The sequence below is a fragment of the Selaginella moellendorffii genome, unplaced genomic scaffold, assembly GCF_000143415.4.
Source record: "Selaginella moellendorffii unplaced genomic scaffold, v1.0 SELMOscaffold_16, whole genome shotgun sequence".
NCBI lineage: Eukaryota > Viridiplantae > Streptophyta > Lycopodiopsida > Selaginellales > Selaginellaceae > Selaginella > Selaginella moellendorffii.
In genome coordinates this window covers 444,735-461,331 of record NW_003314277.1, presented here as the reverse complement: position 1 = coordinate 461,331, position 16,597 = coordinate 444,735, and the positions used below count along the sequence as shown (strand labels likewise).

The following is a 16,597-nucleotide window of genomic DNA, read 5'->3' as shown; positions in this document are numbered from 1 at the left end:
ACTATAAGAGGAAAAACGAGGGAGAATAAAATGAGAAAGACCCTGCAGACAGCGAGGAAAAAAATCCAGAAGTCGTGGAACTCAACGTAACTTCTCCTTGTTCGAAAAAGAAAACTATGCACTTGTTGGACATTCTCTGCCAGCTCCAAAGTCTCAGTCACAAGAAAATGCAAGACCTTGATCATGATCTGGCTTCACCACCCAGTATCCCGGGACATAGGGACAGCAGTCCAGCAATCAATCACTCGAGCGATGCTGCTAGGCTCAGTGGTGATCGAGCAAATTCAGGACACCCATAACTATGAGCACCAAGACGAAAATTTAGCAAGCATCAAAGGAGTCGAAGTACCACAAAGCCATCTTATGCAAGCGCAGACATTTTTCCGTCCCAGAAACTTGCAAACCGATCTAGGGAATCGTTCATTTTTTTATTACTTTTTCTTAAACAAGACGTTCTTCGAAGCGACACACTCTGGCTTGCTGGAACACTCGTCCTGGCCGGCAAAAGTAGCCCCTCTCCGGAGCACAATGTCGATCGCTGGAGCAAATGCAAAGACCCTCTAGAGCGCAGTGATCCTTGTCGCTGGTCAATCCAGCGGTCGTCACTCCGAGAACCAGATCCGACCACTCGCTCGAGAACAAGGCATTGGGATCCAGCCTCTTCTTCGCATCCAAAAACTTTGGAAGGTTTGGATACTTTCTGGAAGCGTTGACGAAGGCAACGTTGCGGTTCTTCCCCCAGTGTGGAGTTCCCTGGTACTTGAAAACGGCCATTTGCTCGAGCTCTTCGAGGACGTCTTCGTTGAGCCTCGGAGTGTTTGCGTCATCCGCTCGATAGTAAGTGACGTCGATGTCCACGGAATCCTCGGGCTTTCCCAAGTAAGCGCTGGATTTCTTCACGTAGCGCATTAGAAATCCACTGTAGCCGTCGGGACCGCACAGACCGTTCGAAGTCGCGTTTCTCAGCCTCTTCACGTCGAGTATGAAGTCCCTGGATCTTTCGAGGGCGATCGAGATGGTTGTCTGGTGGAAGAACAAGCCATCGATGCTGGGATCCCATGGGCAAGTGAAGAGCGAGCTGGAAGAGTTGTAGCAAGTTCCTGAGGTTTGTATCCTGTTCTGGTTTCCAATCAGCGGATAACCAGTGAAGAGAACGCCGTTGTTCTTGAGCCCGTAGCCAGTCGTCCAGAGCGTGAATGCCTGTAGCCGAGCTCTGTTACACGTACCTTGCGTGTCTCTCGTGAACTCAAAAACTCTTTCTATCGCAGCAAACAAAGACAAAGTCAAAAGAGCTATAAAGAACAACAAATTACCTGTAGTTCTCGTAGCTTGAGAGATTAACACTGCTGTCGGCTGGAAGCCGATGAAATCGTTCACTCCATTTCCGGGAACAATGCTTGGAACCCGTTGATCGATCCGGTAGACCGCCTGGTTCATGGAAGGATACCAAGTTATGTCACCATAATCGTTACCATTTGCAAAAGTGGCGACTTGATCCTCCAGATCGCTGTCCGACCTCATGGTGTTGGTCACGGACCTCTTAAACATCGGCTCCACCTTGAGTGTGATCTTGGACAGCACGCCCAGAACTCCGAGAGAAACCTTGACCGCGTCCAGATCTTCGCTAGCTTGGGTGAAAGTTAAAACTTTCGCGTATCCCTCTGCTGGCGATGCCGGAACCACGAGCCTGATGCTCGTCACGTACTCGTGAACAGCACTTCCCAGATCTCGAAGAGAACTTCCGTGAGCACCGGTGCTGAGGAGGCCACCGATCGTGACGCCGCTCCAGTATGAAGATTGTGGAAAAGCGAGCTGGGAACTTGCGAGGGTGTCCACAAAGTTGCGAAGCTCCACACCACTGTCAACCGTGACCGTCATGGCTTCCCTGTCGATGACAATGCCGCTGCTGTAGTTCTTCGTGCTGATCACGAGTCCTTGATCGCCTCCGGGACACACGAGCTTCGGTATGCTGTGCGACAGCCTCGTCACGACTTTCATCTTCATGTTGTTTCGGACTCCAAATGCTACGGCGTCGACGATCTGCTGCTCGCTCGCCGGATAGAAAACTTGAGCAGCCTTGCAAGTGGATCGATCGGGCCATGTCCCGTAAGTTCCAGAGATCGTGCAGTTTGAGTTTCCAGATCTGCAAGTTACTGCTGGCGGAGGTAGCGCAAGAACATCTGCAAAGAAAACAATCGAGAGAGTGAGCATGCTAGAGAAAGTGAAAAGTCCCATTCTCTTTGAACGAGCAGAGCTGATCTACACGAGACAATCAAAGGTGAAACTCGAGACTCTCACTTAAGTAGAAACACCAATGTCGCACACCAAGTCAAGCATGAGCTTGATAAGAACCATTACCTGGCGTGTTCGTGTATCCACTATTCGTTTAGAGACCTGTAAATTGCCACCATCTACGACTTTCTTCTACAAACTGGCGGCATTTCGTTCCATTCATTACGGAACTCTTCACAACAAGTACTGATATCCGTCTGTAAACAAAACCAAAAAGAAAAAACAAGGAAAGGAAAAGATAAAAAAGTAAACCTGGATCTTATTTAAAAGGAAACAATTCCAGGAAGGAGATAACATCTGCGATCCAAAGATGTAAGTAAGCAGTGCAACATCGCTGGAAATATCATTTCTTCACGAAACTTGTAACAAAAAGAAAACAAAGAGAACCTTACCTCAATTGGATCACGATCCAAAGCCGCCAAGCAAGAAGGGAAAATCCTCGTGATGTTGACTGTCTAAAGAGCCGTAACTTGCGACCATTTCCCATCCACGACTTCCTTCCAGAGGCTGACGGCATTGCTTCCATCCGTCACGGCAAGAACGTTCCCAGCGGATGACCACCGAACTCTCCAAACCGGGACCTTGAAATCGTTGAGCAGTCGCCCCTGCCACTGATCGCTGCCAGCTTCCGAGTGATCCTGGGTCCAAATGATCACCGTCCCATCCTGCGAAGCGCTGGCCATGGTAGTTCTCGGGAGCCCAATGTTTGGTGCCCATGCAACGTCTCTCACCCAGTCGCTGTGCTTGGACAGCGGCGGGAAGCAGTCCATCTTCCAGCTTCCATCGCTAAACCTCCAGACTTTGACAGTGTTGTCACAGCCGCAAGAGACGAGCTTGAAAACATAGGTGTTGTGTGACGCTGGTTGCGACGAGACGAGAGCGCCTGGGGCCAGTGCTGGAGCCCATGAAACAGCAGTGACGCCACCTTCGTGCTAAGACAAAAAAAAAAAAAAAAGAAGAATGGTTAGAGCTCGTGAAAGCTTTAAATTGTGGAACGACTTTCTACAGTAGCTTGGAGAGCAAGGAAATCAATCAATCGGCTGACAAAGATAAAGAACACTTGAACAGAGAGCAAGAAGATCAAACAAAAACAATGCAATGACAATAAAGAGAGCAACGTGATGCAAGCAAAGAAAAACTAAACTAAGATCTAAAGAAAGGACTCACAGCTGAGCCGATCTTCGTCTTGTCCCATGCAGCCGACGCGTTGCCTTGCTTGGCCGTGAAGATCGAGATGCTCGAGTCGGACGAGCCGCAAGCGAGGATCAAGCCCAGTTCGTGAGGCGCCCAATCGATGGAATTCACACTCCCTTGGTGCTCCTCAAACACCTGGATTTGCGACCACTGCCCATTCCTCCCGGAATCCTTCCACACGATCACGCGGCGATCGAAGGAGCAGGAGGCGAGAATGGAGCCGAATCGAGGGTGTGCCCATGCAACCTGCCATACCGGGAGCTGGTGCCCCGTGAGAATCACACCGGGATCAGAGGGATTGTCGATGGATCGGACTTGGATCGTTCCATCCGACGAGCACGTCGCGATGTTCTTGCCGTAGTAATCCACAGCAGCGTCATTGGTGCAGTGGGATCCTCCCTCTGCCATTCTCGCAAGGAACCCTAAATAATTAGATTCCCTAAAAGCAATTTTTATAAAGGAGTGCATTATAGAATTTCAAAATATTTTTAAATAATAATATTATTTAAAAATAAAAAATATGGAAATGAATTCTAAAGAAAAGTACTATTATTAATTATATATATATATTTTGTTTTAAATCAAATTACTTTACAAGAATAATAAAAAATATATAACAAAACTTTATAAGATTAAATATTAATGAAACATCTAGATAATATAAATTTTTAAAAAATAAAATTTATATTTAATAAGTTGAAAATTACATTAAAAATTAAATAAACTTTTTGTTTTGTGAATGCTCAATAGATATATTAATTAGGGTTTAAACCCTTTTTTATTTGATGTGTGAGGTTCAAGTGTATAGCTATAATGCCGTATACTAATATTAGCATAATGGGATTTTGGTGACCATCAAATTAATTTCAATCTGGACCACTTGCTTCTGTATATGAGGGTTTTTGAGCTAATTGATATGCACATTTTTTGCATTCCCTTTTTATATTCCATACACTCACATTAATGGAAATGAAGGGCACTTTTGATTGTCCTTAAGGACTACTTGGATTTTGAATTTTGGTTTAGATCTAACTTTTGCATTATCTAAATTTAGCATTTTCCATTTTCTTTCTTTTGTTTTTTTTTATTTTTAGGATTTTAGTTTAGATTTAGCTTTTGTATTGTTTAAATCTCCCTTTCCCTTTAGCTTTTTTTCATTTATCTTTTTTTGCTCTTTCATTTTCATTCATCTTCATGGCAAAGCAATAGTCTCCTCCTCCTTTTACTTTGGATGCGATTACAATTGAACAACCAAACTCAATTGATAGTGGTATTCATGACACATGGTACATCTCCTCCTACTCTTGGTGCCAATCCTCATATTTAGTTGAAATTCCCTAATGGGAATCCTAGGGATGATGTATACCATTGGTTCTATCACTTCATGGTGATTATTATATATCATTCTTGAGATGATACTTGGCATTTGCATGAATTTCCCATGTATCTCCAAAAGATGGTGTTGCAGTGGTACAATGGTTTGAATGTAGCCACTCGTGGGGATTGGAGTGTTCTCCCGGATGTCTTTAAACTTGCATTCGGATATGTTGATGATTGTGATGATGCCTTCCAATAGTCGCATTGTCTTCGTCAAGGGCCATCTGAGTCAGTGATGCAATTTGGCATTTGTTTCTGAAGCTTCTTGTTTCATGCAGAGCCAAATATGTCAAAGTAGATTAAGCTAGGAATGTTGTGGTCAACACTTTGTCAAGATCTTGTTAAACTTGTGCATACACTTGCTCTAGCCACCTTTGACGATGCTTTTCGCTTGGCACAACATTATAAGACGTTGCATTTTCCACTTTTCGCTGCACTTCTTTCAACTCCACTTCTTATGGGCGATGGTTCTATTCCAATAGAGGTTGATGCTGCTATTGCTCGAGTTCAAGGACAAGGGCGAGGACGTGGTTGTGGCCATGATATTCGCTGCTAGGCGTGTAATGAAGTTGATTACATTTATCAGCGTTGTCGGCATTTTCCAAATTGGCAACTTCCATTTCCTAGGTGGAGACCTTGGTATCAATAACGTTTTGTTGGTGTTGTTGTAGTGGAAAGTCTGGACACTAAGATGTATCTGGGAAACGAGGAGTCATGTGAGTAACAGAGGGACTTTACATGAATAAATTAGGGACCCCTTCATCTTTCTTTCGGGAGTATCATCAAGGGGTTCACTCAGCACCAGTTCATCAAGTGTTTCTTTCCAAGCTCATTTTTATAACAAAAGGTTTCCTATTATTTTCTCTGTATTGGTTGATACAAGTTTAAGTTTATCTTTTATTGCTCGACTTGTTGCCACACATTGCTGTCTACACTTATGTCGTGCGGTGAAGTTAATTTTTATTCTTTATGGCAATGGTCGTACACATGCATGTATAACCACTAATGTAGTTGTTGACAACCATGATTGAAACAAAACTTAAAGCCATGCGATAACTATCAATTGATTATAGAATCTCAATGAACTAATTACAACTCTGTATACAATTACCAAATGTTTAAACTAACTTTGAACCCATAACTTTGAATTAAAAAAAGAGACTTTAAAAACTATTATAATCCATAAAATGCTATTGCAACAAATGATACATTTTGCCTTTAAATCAATTCGTTGATAATCTTTTGAAATAACTATTAACTCAAACTCATGATCATAAATAGAACTTGCCTTTACGTATTCCCTTTAGTCAATATCAACCTTCATCTTTGTTTAGCACTATACATGGGAGGTTGGATTCACTCCATTTATCCTCTACATCCTTTTTATCCCTTTGAAGGAAAAAAAATTTTGAAACACCAACTCTTATTATACTCCTTTTCACTCTATTATTGCATTCGTTTGGCTTTACTATATTGGGGCTATTTCATTTGGACTCGTTATATTTATCCTCACTCCACAATCTATGTCATTCATCTTTGCTCCACTATCATATTTACTTGTCCTCACTCTATTGTTGGGGTTGAATTATTGTCCATCCCCTCTACCCCCTCTTTTAAAGAAAAAAAAGTTTGAAGTGTCAAAGCAAAAATGAGAAAGTGAGAAAAATTGAGAAAGAGTCATTATGAAAAAAGAAAAAGTGGATAAAAAAGGAATTTTCAATAGCTATCAATACAAAAATAAGGAAATAAAAAAGACATATGCTCAAAGTTTGGAAAACAAAAGACTTCATGTCATAAAATACTTCAGCTACGACAATATAAACAAAAGATTCATATCGCTCAACCTCCTCAATACACAATTAACCAATTAAGACAGGAAAATCAATAGAAAATCTATACTCTCAAGGGAATATATAAACTCCTTAGTAGCAACAGTAAAGCAAAATAACAAAATAATATTTACAAATGGGTACACATATTCAACTTGGAATTTTGGCCAAAGTGATTCAACCTTTGGAATATAAGAATACTTAACATTAGAACTAATCAAAAACTTTGCAAACAAAACAAAAATAGAATTTTTAACTTTATACACATATTTATACTCAATATTTAGAGTAGTATAAAGAGGATAGAAAACACTCAACTCAACACTAAGCTAAGAATGAGAATCATAAAAGTAATAAATAATCGATGTGTTAAAGAAGAAAACATTGTAGATAAGGAAGAAACATTAAAAACATAAGGTGGCTCAAATAAAAAAAAAAGTTAAAAAAAGAGCAAAAAGTAAAGAGAAAAGATTAAATGGAAAATTGAAGAATTGTGTAAACAATTAAAGAAAATGATTCAAGAAATAATCTATAAAGATTCAAATAGAGGGAAAGAGTAGAGTACACCCTTTTTCCAATCGATTAAGGGTTTTAGGATATTTAGGGTTAAGAGTTTTTAAGTTTGAATAATACTGGGTTGGATGACCTCTTAGGAAGTCTAAATTCAAAAGTTTAAAAATTGACACCTACCCCGTGAAATCTCTAACTTATCTCTAAAACTATTTCTATAATAATTAAATTTATCATCACACTCTAGAATCCACTTGAGCTCATAATCACACTTCATATCAATAGAAGATGGCAAAATTTAATATCAATAGAGCAAAACGCCAAAAACAAAAGAAATCATGTAATTATATTTTTGAAAGCTAGAGACAATAATACACCAAAGATGGGCACAATATTAATATAATCACACTCCACAACATCGAAAAAGCTGAACATTAGTAGCCTTAAGGGATATTCTCCTTGATTGATGAATGCAATAAATATTAAAAGAACAACACCAAAAGCTCAATATTAGTAGCCTTAAGTGATAAAATTCTTGATTAATGAATGTAATAAATATCAAAAGGAAGAACAAATCTAAGCACAACAATAGCTAAAAGAAAAAAAACGAATAAAAATAAAAGTACAATTTTGAATACTAGAGTAAAGCACTACTAAAAAACTTTGCTTTCCAAGGATAAATTGTAGTGCCCTTCACCTCCACTAATATGAATGCTTGGGATATAATAATAGATATATTAATTGGGGTTTATAACCTTATATACAATAATGGATAGAATATGCTATAGTATTTTAATTAGCATATTACATAAGCAAGGTTATATATATCTATATATATATATATATATATATATATATATATATATATATATATATATATATATATATATATGTATATATGTATATATATATCTATATATATGTATATATATATGTATATATGTATATATATATGTATATATGTATATATATATGTATATATGTATATATATATGTATGTATGTATATATATATATATGTATATATGTATATATATATGTATATATGTATATATATATGTATATATGTATATATATATGTATATATGTATATATATATGTATATATGTATATATATATGTATATATGTATATATATATGTATATATATATATATATATATATATATATATATATATATATATATATATATATATATATATCTATATATATATATATGTATATATGTATATATGTATATATGTATATATGTATATATGTATATATGTATGTATGTATGTATGTATGTATTTACAGGCCTTATAGTTTATATATACATAAAAATACACAACTAACACAACTATCTCTTTTAATAAATACTTATTGAAAGCTGTAAAACTGATTAATATAATATTAACCAAAGTAAATCATAATTGGACAAAAAAAATAATTATATATTAATAATCAAGAATTACATTAAATATACATTTAATTTTAAATCCAAATTATTTTTAAAAAACTTTTGTGCTATTGTTACATATAAATATAGAAATATTAAAATTAAGTTGAATATAATAAGTTATAAAAAAGCCAAAAACAAACCCATTTATAACTAAACCATTAGGATATCAAATTTTATAAGCCTTATGACACAAAGATTTTTCACAAAGCAGAAATATATAAATAAAACATATTATAAAAAATAGTTATTATAAAATAGCAGTAAATCTTGATAATGTTTTTTATATTTAAAATTATAAACCTTAATCTATATATTTAAAATTTAAAGATTAATCTTTATTATATTTAATGTAGACATAATTTATCTGATGCCCATAAAACATTATTAGGAAACTTTGATAGGTAGACCACTAAATTACAGTTATTTTGAACAGAAAATAGTGTTGACAATTTACAGTTATTACAATATTTATCTGTAGCCCATAAAGCCTTTTTATTAGAATAAACAACCAAATTGCCATCCTGCTGAAGAATTAGAAAACAATTACCAAAACTATTTGATTTAAGTTCTGATTCCCAAATTTTTTGGTTTAATGAATATAAGACTAATTTACAACTGTATTCTAACAATAACATATTTTTACCATTTTGAGATATTAAGAAATTATTAACATGTAAAGTTGAATCAGAAAATAAAGTACTTATGCTAATATAACAACCATTTATATTGTCAAAATTTGTAATGTTATTTTGATATGTTAATTCGTCTGATGTAGTATCTAGTTTATATCTTATAAGATAATTTTGACTTTCTTTTTCAAAATAGTCTGAAAGTGATTCATATAAATAATCTTTACTAAGTTCTAAAAGTCGATCAATTCCACGTTTGATGTTATTTCCTACAACTTCTGTAACTGTTTCTTTGAGTAAACATTGATCTTTAACTTTAACTATCAAATCAACATATCCTTTAGATGTTAATATTCTATCTTCATCTGAATAAGTTATAGGATATTTACCATTATGATCAAGTTTATATAGCAGACCATTAACCCCTGCAATTATTTTAGTAATATCTTGAAATTTTAAAATTCCTGGTCTTCCAATTGTAGGAGTATACTTCTTAGGTGCAATAATAAAATTGAGCTTTATTAACAAAATAATAAAAATTATTAAGAGTTTACACTTCATATTCAATATTTATTTTTCTTCATGCTTTAAATTAATAACTTTCATGTCTTAAGTATAAATTTTCTTTTTTTCGATTGGAATTAATGCACTTCCCCCTCACAACCTCAGAAGTCTCTCTGGTCCCTCCAAGCTCTGATCATGGATCTATAAGGTGACATAATAAGAATAAAAACAAGAATATTATTTAAATATCTCCTAGAAAACCTTAAAATACTATATTTGGCTAATCCTAAAATCTACGAGCAAATTATCAAAATAACAAAGATTTTTTGAATTGCATTAGTCTCGTTTATCTTCTTCTCCAATTGTTCCAAGTGTGAAGACGTCTATCTCAGTGTTCTTTTTCTCTACAGAACCGTTCAAGCGACCATTTGATGAATCCATATTGCTAGTAAGCTGGATTGCTTCCTCGGGATCACAGTCTTCGCCAAGTTCCTCCGAGTAGGCATACCTTTAAAAAATCTCAAGTCAACATAACACAAACATGATCTTGTTACCTTGTGGAGTTTTGTGATGGCTTCCATAGGTAGCAAATCACGCAGAGCATGACATAAGACAGAACTATCCAAAACGCTAAAACCACCCACGCATTTTGCCACTGGATGTTGTATGCCTCTGTAGATTTTAAGTAGAACTGGAAATAAAAATTCGAGTCAGCCTCCAGAGATTGTAAGCTATCTTACGTGCCATACCTCGTAACCAATCCAAACTATTGATGCTATGACTGCTAATGCAAGAAAATTGGTGAAGCGCTTGTACAGTTCCAGTTTAGCGGTTTGCTTCTTTGCCTGTAAGTCCAAACCTTGAGAGCAAAAACGAGAGGAAGGAAAACAGAAAAGAGAGAAAGAACCTGTAGGCTTTCCAGAGTCTTGGACAGCGAGGAAAAAATCCAGAGTATGAATAACGCATCGATGATCGCAACTGGAAGCACCAGAAGTAACTTCTCCTTGTTGGAAAAATCATCCACTCGTTGGACGTTCTCCGCCAGCTCCAAAGTCTCGATCGCAACGAAATACGCCCCACCGCACAGCAACACCTTGCTCGTGATCCCACCCAGCGTCGGTTTCACCACCCCGTATCCCATAGAAACTATGAGCACCAAGAGCCGAGACACCGTCTTCCTCATGGCTCCGATGGTCACGGCCCAGGCGGTGATCCCCATCGGCCTCCGCCCCGTTGCATTGAAGTTGGCGTAGTCGAAGTACCACAAAGCCATCTCTGCGTGTCCCAGGAAGATCACCACGCTGATACAGTTCTGGAGCTGGAGGATATCTCTCCAGAAGCGCGCATACTGGATGAACCAGATCACTCCCAGGACGAGATAGGCGAGCGACATGTAGCCGTAGAACTTGAGGAGCGGCGCCATCCTCCCCGGAAGAAAGCCTGTGGGACTCTGCCATATCGTTCTGCCGCGAATCTGCAAGCCTTGGAGCTGTGGCTCGCAGAAGACAAAGTAGAGCGTGTAGAGCCCAGTCTCGGTCACGTTCACGTCCTCGGAGAAGCTGTTTACAAGCTTGTTGCCTTGGAAGGACGTCTGGAAGGTCTTCGGCCAGCCGTTTTCACGCTTGCGAAGTATCACCTCGCCAATGCGGCAATTCGAGAGCTTGGAGGCCTCGGGAGTGCAGCACAGCATCCTCTCGCCGGTGGAGTTTGTGACTCCGATGAAGTCACGATCCTCGAGCGTGAAAAGGAGTGCCTCGACTAGACCTGTGCTGTGCTCCATCGTCTCGTGCCTCGCAGCCGACTCCACAGTTCGTCTAAACTGGACGTTGAAGCTGCGAAGATCGAAAGGTTAAACTACTGGCGACAATGTCTTTCTCTTTCTAACTTCAAGATCAAACCAATGAGCTATGGATGCTGAGGAAAGAAGAATGAAACACTATTTCTACACTTCCTTTTTTCTACATCTAGGTGTAGACCTCAAAGACCAATGAGCTATGGATGCTAGAAAGAAACACTAACGATGGAAATGCAAACAAAAAAAGGCAAGAGTTTCTAGATCTATGAATGCTTGGAAAGAAGAAGCTTAATCTATGCTTCCACTAGAAGTAATTGGGCGAAGGAATCTTACTTGATATGTGACGGAGACTTCCCGCTCGCATACAATCCCTCGCTGCCTCCGAAGAAAGTGTAGCCATTGTCCCACGGCTTGAAGGGGCTCAGCTGGTAGCGATGGATAGATCCGCAACAAAACGAAATCCAGCAGCAGCAGCAGCTCAGGACCGCGAGAATTCTCAGCCTCCTGGCGGGATCCATCTGCCGCAACAGTCGATCGAGGCGATCAGCGGATCGCCCCTAGCTGTGCGAATAATCCCATGGAACAGCGGCCCTAGCACTCACCATGGAACCACGAAAACCCCTCTATGCAGGGAATATTCTTGCTCTAGAATATTCTTTAGAATATGCTAGAGTGGATAGGTTTATAAACCTTTTTCTGGGCTAGGGTTCTTCGCGATTGGATTTCCAAATGGCGGCAGCGTCGATCGCTTCGAGATCACAGCCAGGTATGATCCATCCTCCCCCTGGCATCAGATGTATCGTCGATAAGACGGCGCACTTTGTGGCCAGGAATGGTGTCGACTTCGAGCGCAAGATCACGGCTGACAATCAGATCCTCAAGTTCAGCTTCCTCAAACCCTCCGATCCCTACCACGCGTATTACCAGCACAAAGTCTCGGAAGCGAAGAGCTCCGGCGCTCCATCTTCGATCACAGCTGCTGTGCAAGCTCAATCCAAGCCACCGCCGTTGGAGGATCATCCATCCTCGCGAAAGTTTCATACTCTCCTGCAAGATTTGCAGAGCACCGAGCCTTCCAAGGTGGTGGAGCTGCAAGAGCCGGAGCCGGAGGAGTTCCTTCTCGATTTCCCCGAGGGTCTCTCTGCAAAGGACGTAGACATCATCAAGCTCACGGCGATCTTCGCGGCTAGACATGGCAGCGAGTTTCTTACCGGACTGGCAAGCAGGGAACACTACAACCTCCAGTTTAGCTTCCTCAAACCGGAGAGCAGCTTGCACAAGATCTTCACGGGCTTGTGCCACTCGTACTCCAAGTTGCTGGAAGCTCCCACGGCGCTGATCGACAAGCTCAAGCGAGAGCTGGACAAGAGCGTTATCCTGGAGCGGTGCCTCCACCGTGCCGAATGGGAGAAATCGCAAAAGGAGTTGAGGGACAAGGGCGAGGAAGACGATGAGCGGATGAACAGCATAGACTGGCATGAGTTTGTGGTGGTGGAGACGATCCAGTTCGTGGACGAGGAGGACGCTGCGTTGCCGTCTCCGATGACGCAGATGGACGTGATCAGACGCAAGGAGGTGATGGATATCACGTTGCTTGAGGATCATTTCCCCGACGAGCGGAGAGCAAATGCCGAGGAGTTTTTCCAAGTGATTGTCCCGGCGGGCGAAGAGCCACCGATGACGATTGTGAGGAACTGGAAGAGGCCCGAGGAGATGATCGAGACGGGCGACAAGTATGCGCATACCAAGACGGTCATCTCTCCGATAACTTCAGAGTTGATACCCGTGAGCAAGATGGAGGAACACATGAGGATCTCGCTCATTCATCCCAAGTTCAAGGAGGAGAAGGAAAGGATGATGAGCAAGCGGAGAAACTTGGGCACGCTTGCCAGCAACGAGGAGATCGCGCGAAACGTCATGAGCTTGGCTCCGGCGAGGCCTGATCTGTTTGGAACCACAGAGGAGGAAGTGGCCAATGCTGTGATGAGTGTGAAAAAGAAAGAGGAGCCACCATCACCACTTTCACTTGAACCCGAGCTAAAGAGAATGAAAGTATGGTAACCTGGATTCAACTTCCAAGTTTCAATAAGTAATTTCGAAAACTGAAACCATGAACAATAAAAAGGTAATGGCCCATGCAGGTTTCGAACCTGCGACCTTAGCCTCATTAGAGCCACGCTCTGACCAACTGAGCTAATAGGCCTTTACAATAATAAGTATAGTAATAACTTCAAAAGTATGTAATCTGCAGAAGTACTAAAGAATATACTACAGCATATTCTGTTGAATATGCTGTATTTTAAACTGTGAATCTGTGAGAAATGGAGCCGGCGAGCTCAAGGACGAACAAGCCAGGAATGTGAAAGTGATCGAGGAGGACACGGGCGTGAGAATCACCAAGGAGGGGCGATGCCAACACAGCGGCAGCCACTGGATCCGGCACCAAGAACACATTCTACCAGGGATGATTCGAGAGCCCAGCACAAAGTTGCAAGAACGATGCCCAGTGCAAGATCATTCGCGTTGATCTTACATAGAAATCAATCGTAGAACTCTCTCGATTCTTACATTTCTTGCGATTCGCAGAGATCCAGCGTTTTCCTCACATCCTCGAGATCATTCCAGGCATACGCATTGGACAGCAGCACGTACTGGGACGAGTCGACCGGATCCAAGCGGCACGCGATTGCGGCGGCCCTGGCCCCTCGCACCGGATCCCCGTGCACGGCACACCCATTCAGCAGCGATTTCCACCCAATCGCCCCCGGCTGGAACGGCATCCACACCAAGATCTCCTCCGCGACATCTATCCGCCCCGCCCGGCTCAGCAGATCCACCAGGCAGTGGTAGTGATCCACCGCTGGCGCGATCCACTCGTGGTCGCCGCGCAGCTGGACGAAGAGATCCCTGCCCTGCGCGTAAAGCCCAGCGTGGTTGCATGCCACGAGCAAGCACAGCAGCGTCACGACGTCGGCGTCAAGGCCCTCCTCGCAGATCATCCGTCGGTACAGCCCCAATGCCCGATCCAAATGCCCATTCTGGGCGAATGCCGCCATCATCGCGTTAAACGAGACTGCGTTGCGCTCGTCCATCTCCTCGAAAACCAAGCTCGCCTCCTCAATCTCGCCACATTTCGCGTACATGTTGACGAGGCTCGTCCACAGCACGACGTCGCGGCGCTGGTCGTCGCCGGTCATGATCCGCGCGGTACATGCGCGGTGTACCGCGCGGCCCTCGGTGAGGTAGCCCAGGCTCGCGCATGCCGCCAGCGCGCCAATGCAGCTCACAACGTCGGGTTCCAGGCCGTCGAGCGAGGCCATCTCTTGGAAGAGATGCAGCGCCTCCCTGGGGATAGCGTACCGCGCGTACCACACGACCATGGCATTCCAGCCCACGAGAGTCCGCGCGGGCATGCGCTCGAATACCGCGCGGGCCTCCTCGATGCTGCCACACTTCGCGTACATGTTGAGCAGGAGGTTGTACATCTCCACCTCGAGTTTGATACCGCCGACGGCATGGTGGAGGTTAAGCCGCTCGTGGATGCGCCGCCCATGGCCCAGGGCCGCGCCGCAGCAGCACGCCGTCAGCAGCGTCCCAAACGTGATCGAGTCCGGCGGCGCGTCCATCGCGAGGAAGAGATCAAACGCCTCGGCGTACCGCTCGTGGCGGGCGAGCGCGCGAAGCATCGCGTTCCACGCCACCACGTCCTTGGCGTGGATCCGCTCAAAGGCGTGCCGCGCGTCGCACGAGCTGCCGCACCGGCCGTACATGTTAAGCAGCGCGGTGGACACCCGCGTGTGGTGCCCGAGCCCAGCGGCGTGCAGCGCGGCATGGACCGAACGTCCCACGTGTACCGCGGCGGCACCCAGCGCCGCGCACGCCCCCAGCACCGCCACGTACGCGACCGCGTCGGGCGTCACGCCATCGAGCGTCATCTCGCGGTAGAGAGTCACCGCTTCCACGTACCGCCCATGCCGCGCGGATGCCTCGATCATGCTCGTCCATGCCGCCGCGTCCCGGTCAGTGATCGTCGCGAATTGCGCTCTCGCGTCCTCGAGGCTGCCGCATTTGGAGTGGAGATTGAGCAGCGCGCTCTGGATCATGAGATCCGCCTGGAATCCCCTTGCCAGAAACCGCGAGTAGATCGATTTCCCGTGATCTAGCGCGCCAAGGCTCGCGCAGCCCCCCAGTAAGCTCACGTATGTTAGCCGATTGGGCTCCATTCCCTCGAGATTCATCCGCCAGTAGAGCTCCATAGCCAAGGCTGGATCCCCTTGCTGGGCATATGCAGAGATTATCGCGGTCCAGCTTGCCGGATCTCTCGTCTCCATCGCATCGAAAATTTCTCTTGCTCGATCGATCTGCCCACACCGGGCATACGCTCCCATCGCGCTAGAGAGCACGAACACATCTGGTTTGATCCCGGAGTCTCGCATTACTTGAAAGAGTTCTAGCGCTTTCAGTGAATGCCCATTCTGGGTATATGCTGTGATAATGATGTTCCAGGAGAATAGATCCCTCCTGGGCATCGCGTCAAACACCGCGCGGGCGAGATCCACTCGCCGGCATTTTCCATACATCTGGATCAAGAAATTCTCCACGTACGAATCTCTGGCATAACCGCTCTCCACAGCGTGCGCATGGACGCGCTTCCCGGCCGCAAGATCCCGGCGATCCACGCAGCGCTTGAGCAGCGATCCATAGAGCCCGGTGTTGGGCTCCGAGAATCCGAGCTCCTGATCCACCCAGCACGGCTCAATGGACGATCCATTGCTGGAAACCCCGAATTGGGCGCCCTCCCGATCGAATGCTGGCCCATCGAGTATCAATCCAATGTTGGGCACTGAGAATTGGGATTGCTTGATCGAGGATCCATTGGCAATATCCTGATCGAGCAAAGTTCTCGCAGAATCCACCCACGGCCACTCCTTGCACGATCGGAAATTCTCCACAATCCATCGCAGATAGCCCTGTGATTGCCTGAGCATTTACCAGTGACATTGCCACGAGTTTAAAGCCATAGCCCTA

At 43.2% G+C, this 16,597-nt stretch overlaps 5 protein-coding genes and 1 non-coding gene across 6 annotated transcripts; 1 reads left to right on the top strand and 5 right to left on the bottom strand.

Annotated features, from left to right (window-relative positions):
* Positions 1-409: 409 nt before the first annotated feature.
* Positions 410-2,345, bottom strand: LOC9641598 (L-gulonolactone oxidase 3). The gene is made up of 2 exons (XM_002970957.2): positions 1,314-2,345; positions 410-1,259 (listed from the first exon to the last, which is right to left on the bottom strand). Exons 1-2 carry the CDS (start codon positions 2,233-2,235, stop codon positions 442-444), a joined length of 1,740 nt encoding a protein of 579 aa, XP_002971003.2. The 5' UTR covers positions 2,236-2,345; the 3' UTR covers positions 410-441.
* Positions 2,346-2,526: 181 nt separating this feature from the next.
* LOC9641597 (protein transport protein SEC13 homolog A) lies at positions 2,527-3,894 on the bottom strand. Its single transcript, XM_002970956.2, has 3 exons — positions 3,460-3,894; positions 2,685-3,224; positions 2,527-2,589 (listed from the first exon to the last, which is right to left on the bottom strand). Exons 1-2 carry the CDS (start codon positions 3,892-3,894, stop codon positions 2,748-2,750), a joined length of 912 nt encoding a protein of 303 aa, XP_002971002.1. The 3' UTR covers positions 2,527-2,589; positions 2,685-2,747.
* A 6,187-nt stretch (positions 3,895-10,081) lies between these two features.
* Positions 10,082-12,185, bottom strand: LOC9642319 (transmembrane protein 87B). The gene is made up of 5 exons (XM_002970955.2): positions 11,903-12,185; positions 10,682-11,606; positions 10,524-10,619; positions 10,329-10,465; positions 10,082-10,282 (listed from the first exon to the last, which is right to left on the bottom strand). The coding sequence occupies exons 1-5, from the start codon at positions 12,085-12,087 to the stop codon at positions 10,111-10,113; spliced, it is 1,515 nt and encodes a 504-aa protein (XP_002971001.2). The 5' UTR covers positions 12,088-12,185; the 3' UTR covers positions 10,082-10,110.
* Positions 12,173-13,641, top strand: LOC9641596 (probable splicing factor 3A subunit 1). The gene is made up of 3 exons (XM_002971169.2): positions 12,173-12,196; positions 12,250-12,335; positions 12,400-13,641. The coding sequence occupies exons 1-3, from the start codon at positions 12,173-12,175 to the stop codon at positions 13,628-13,630; spliced, it is 1,341 nt and encodes a 446-aa protein (XP_002971215.2). The 3' UTR covers positions 13,631-13,641.
* Positions 13,642-13,698: 57 nt separating this feature from the next.
* Positions 13,699-13,772, bottom strand: TRNAI-AAU. The gene has a single exon. It is a non-coding gene; the product is annotated as a tRNA-Ile (tRNA).
* A 361-nt stretch (positions 13,773-14,133) lies between these two features.
* Positions 14,134-16,557, bottom strand: LOC9642318 (pentatricopeptide repeat-containing protein At3g12770). Its single transcript, XM_024676147.1, has one exon. The coding sequence runs from the start codon at positions 16,555-16,557 to the stop codon at positions 14,134-14,136; it is 2,424 nt and encodes an 807-aa protein (XP_024531915.1).
* Positions 16,558-16,597: the final 40 nt, after the last annotated feature.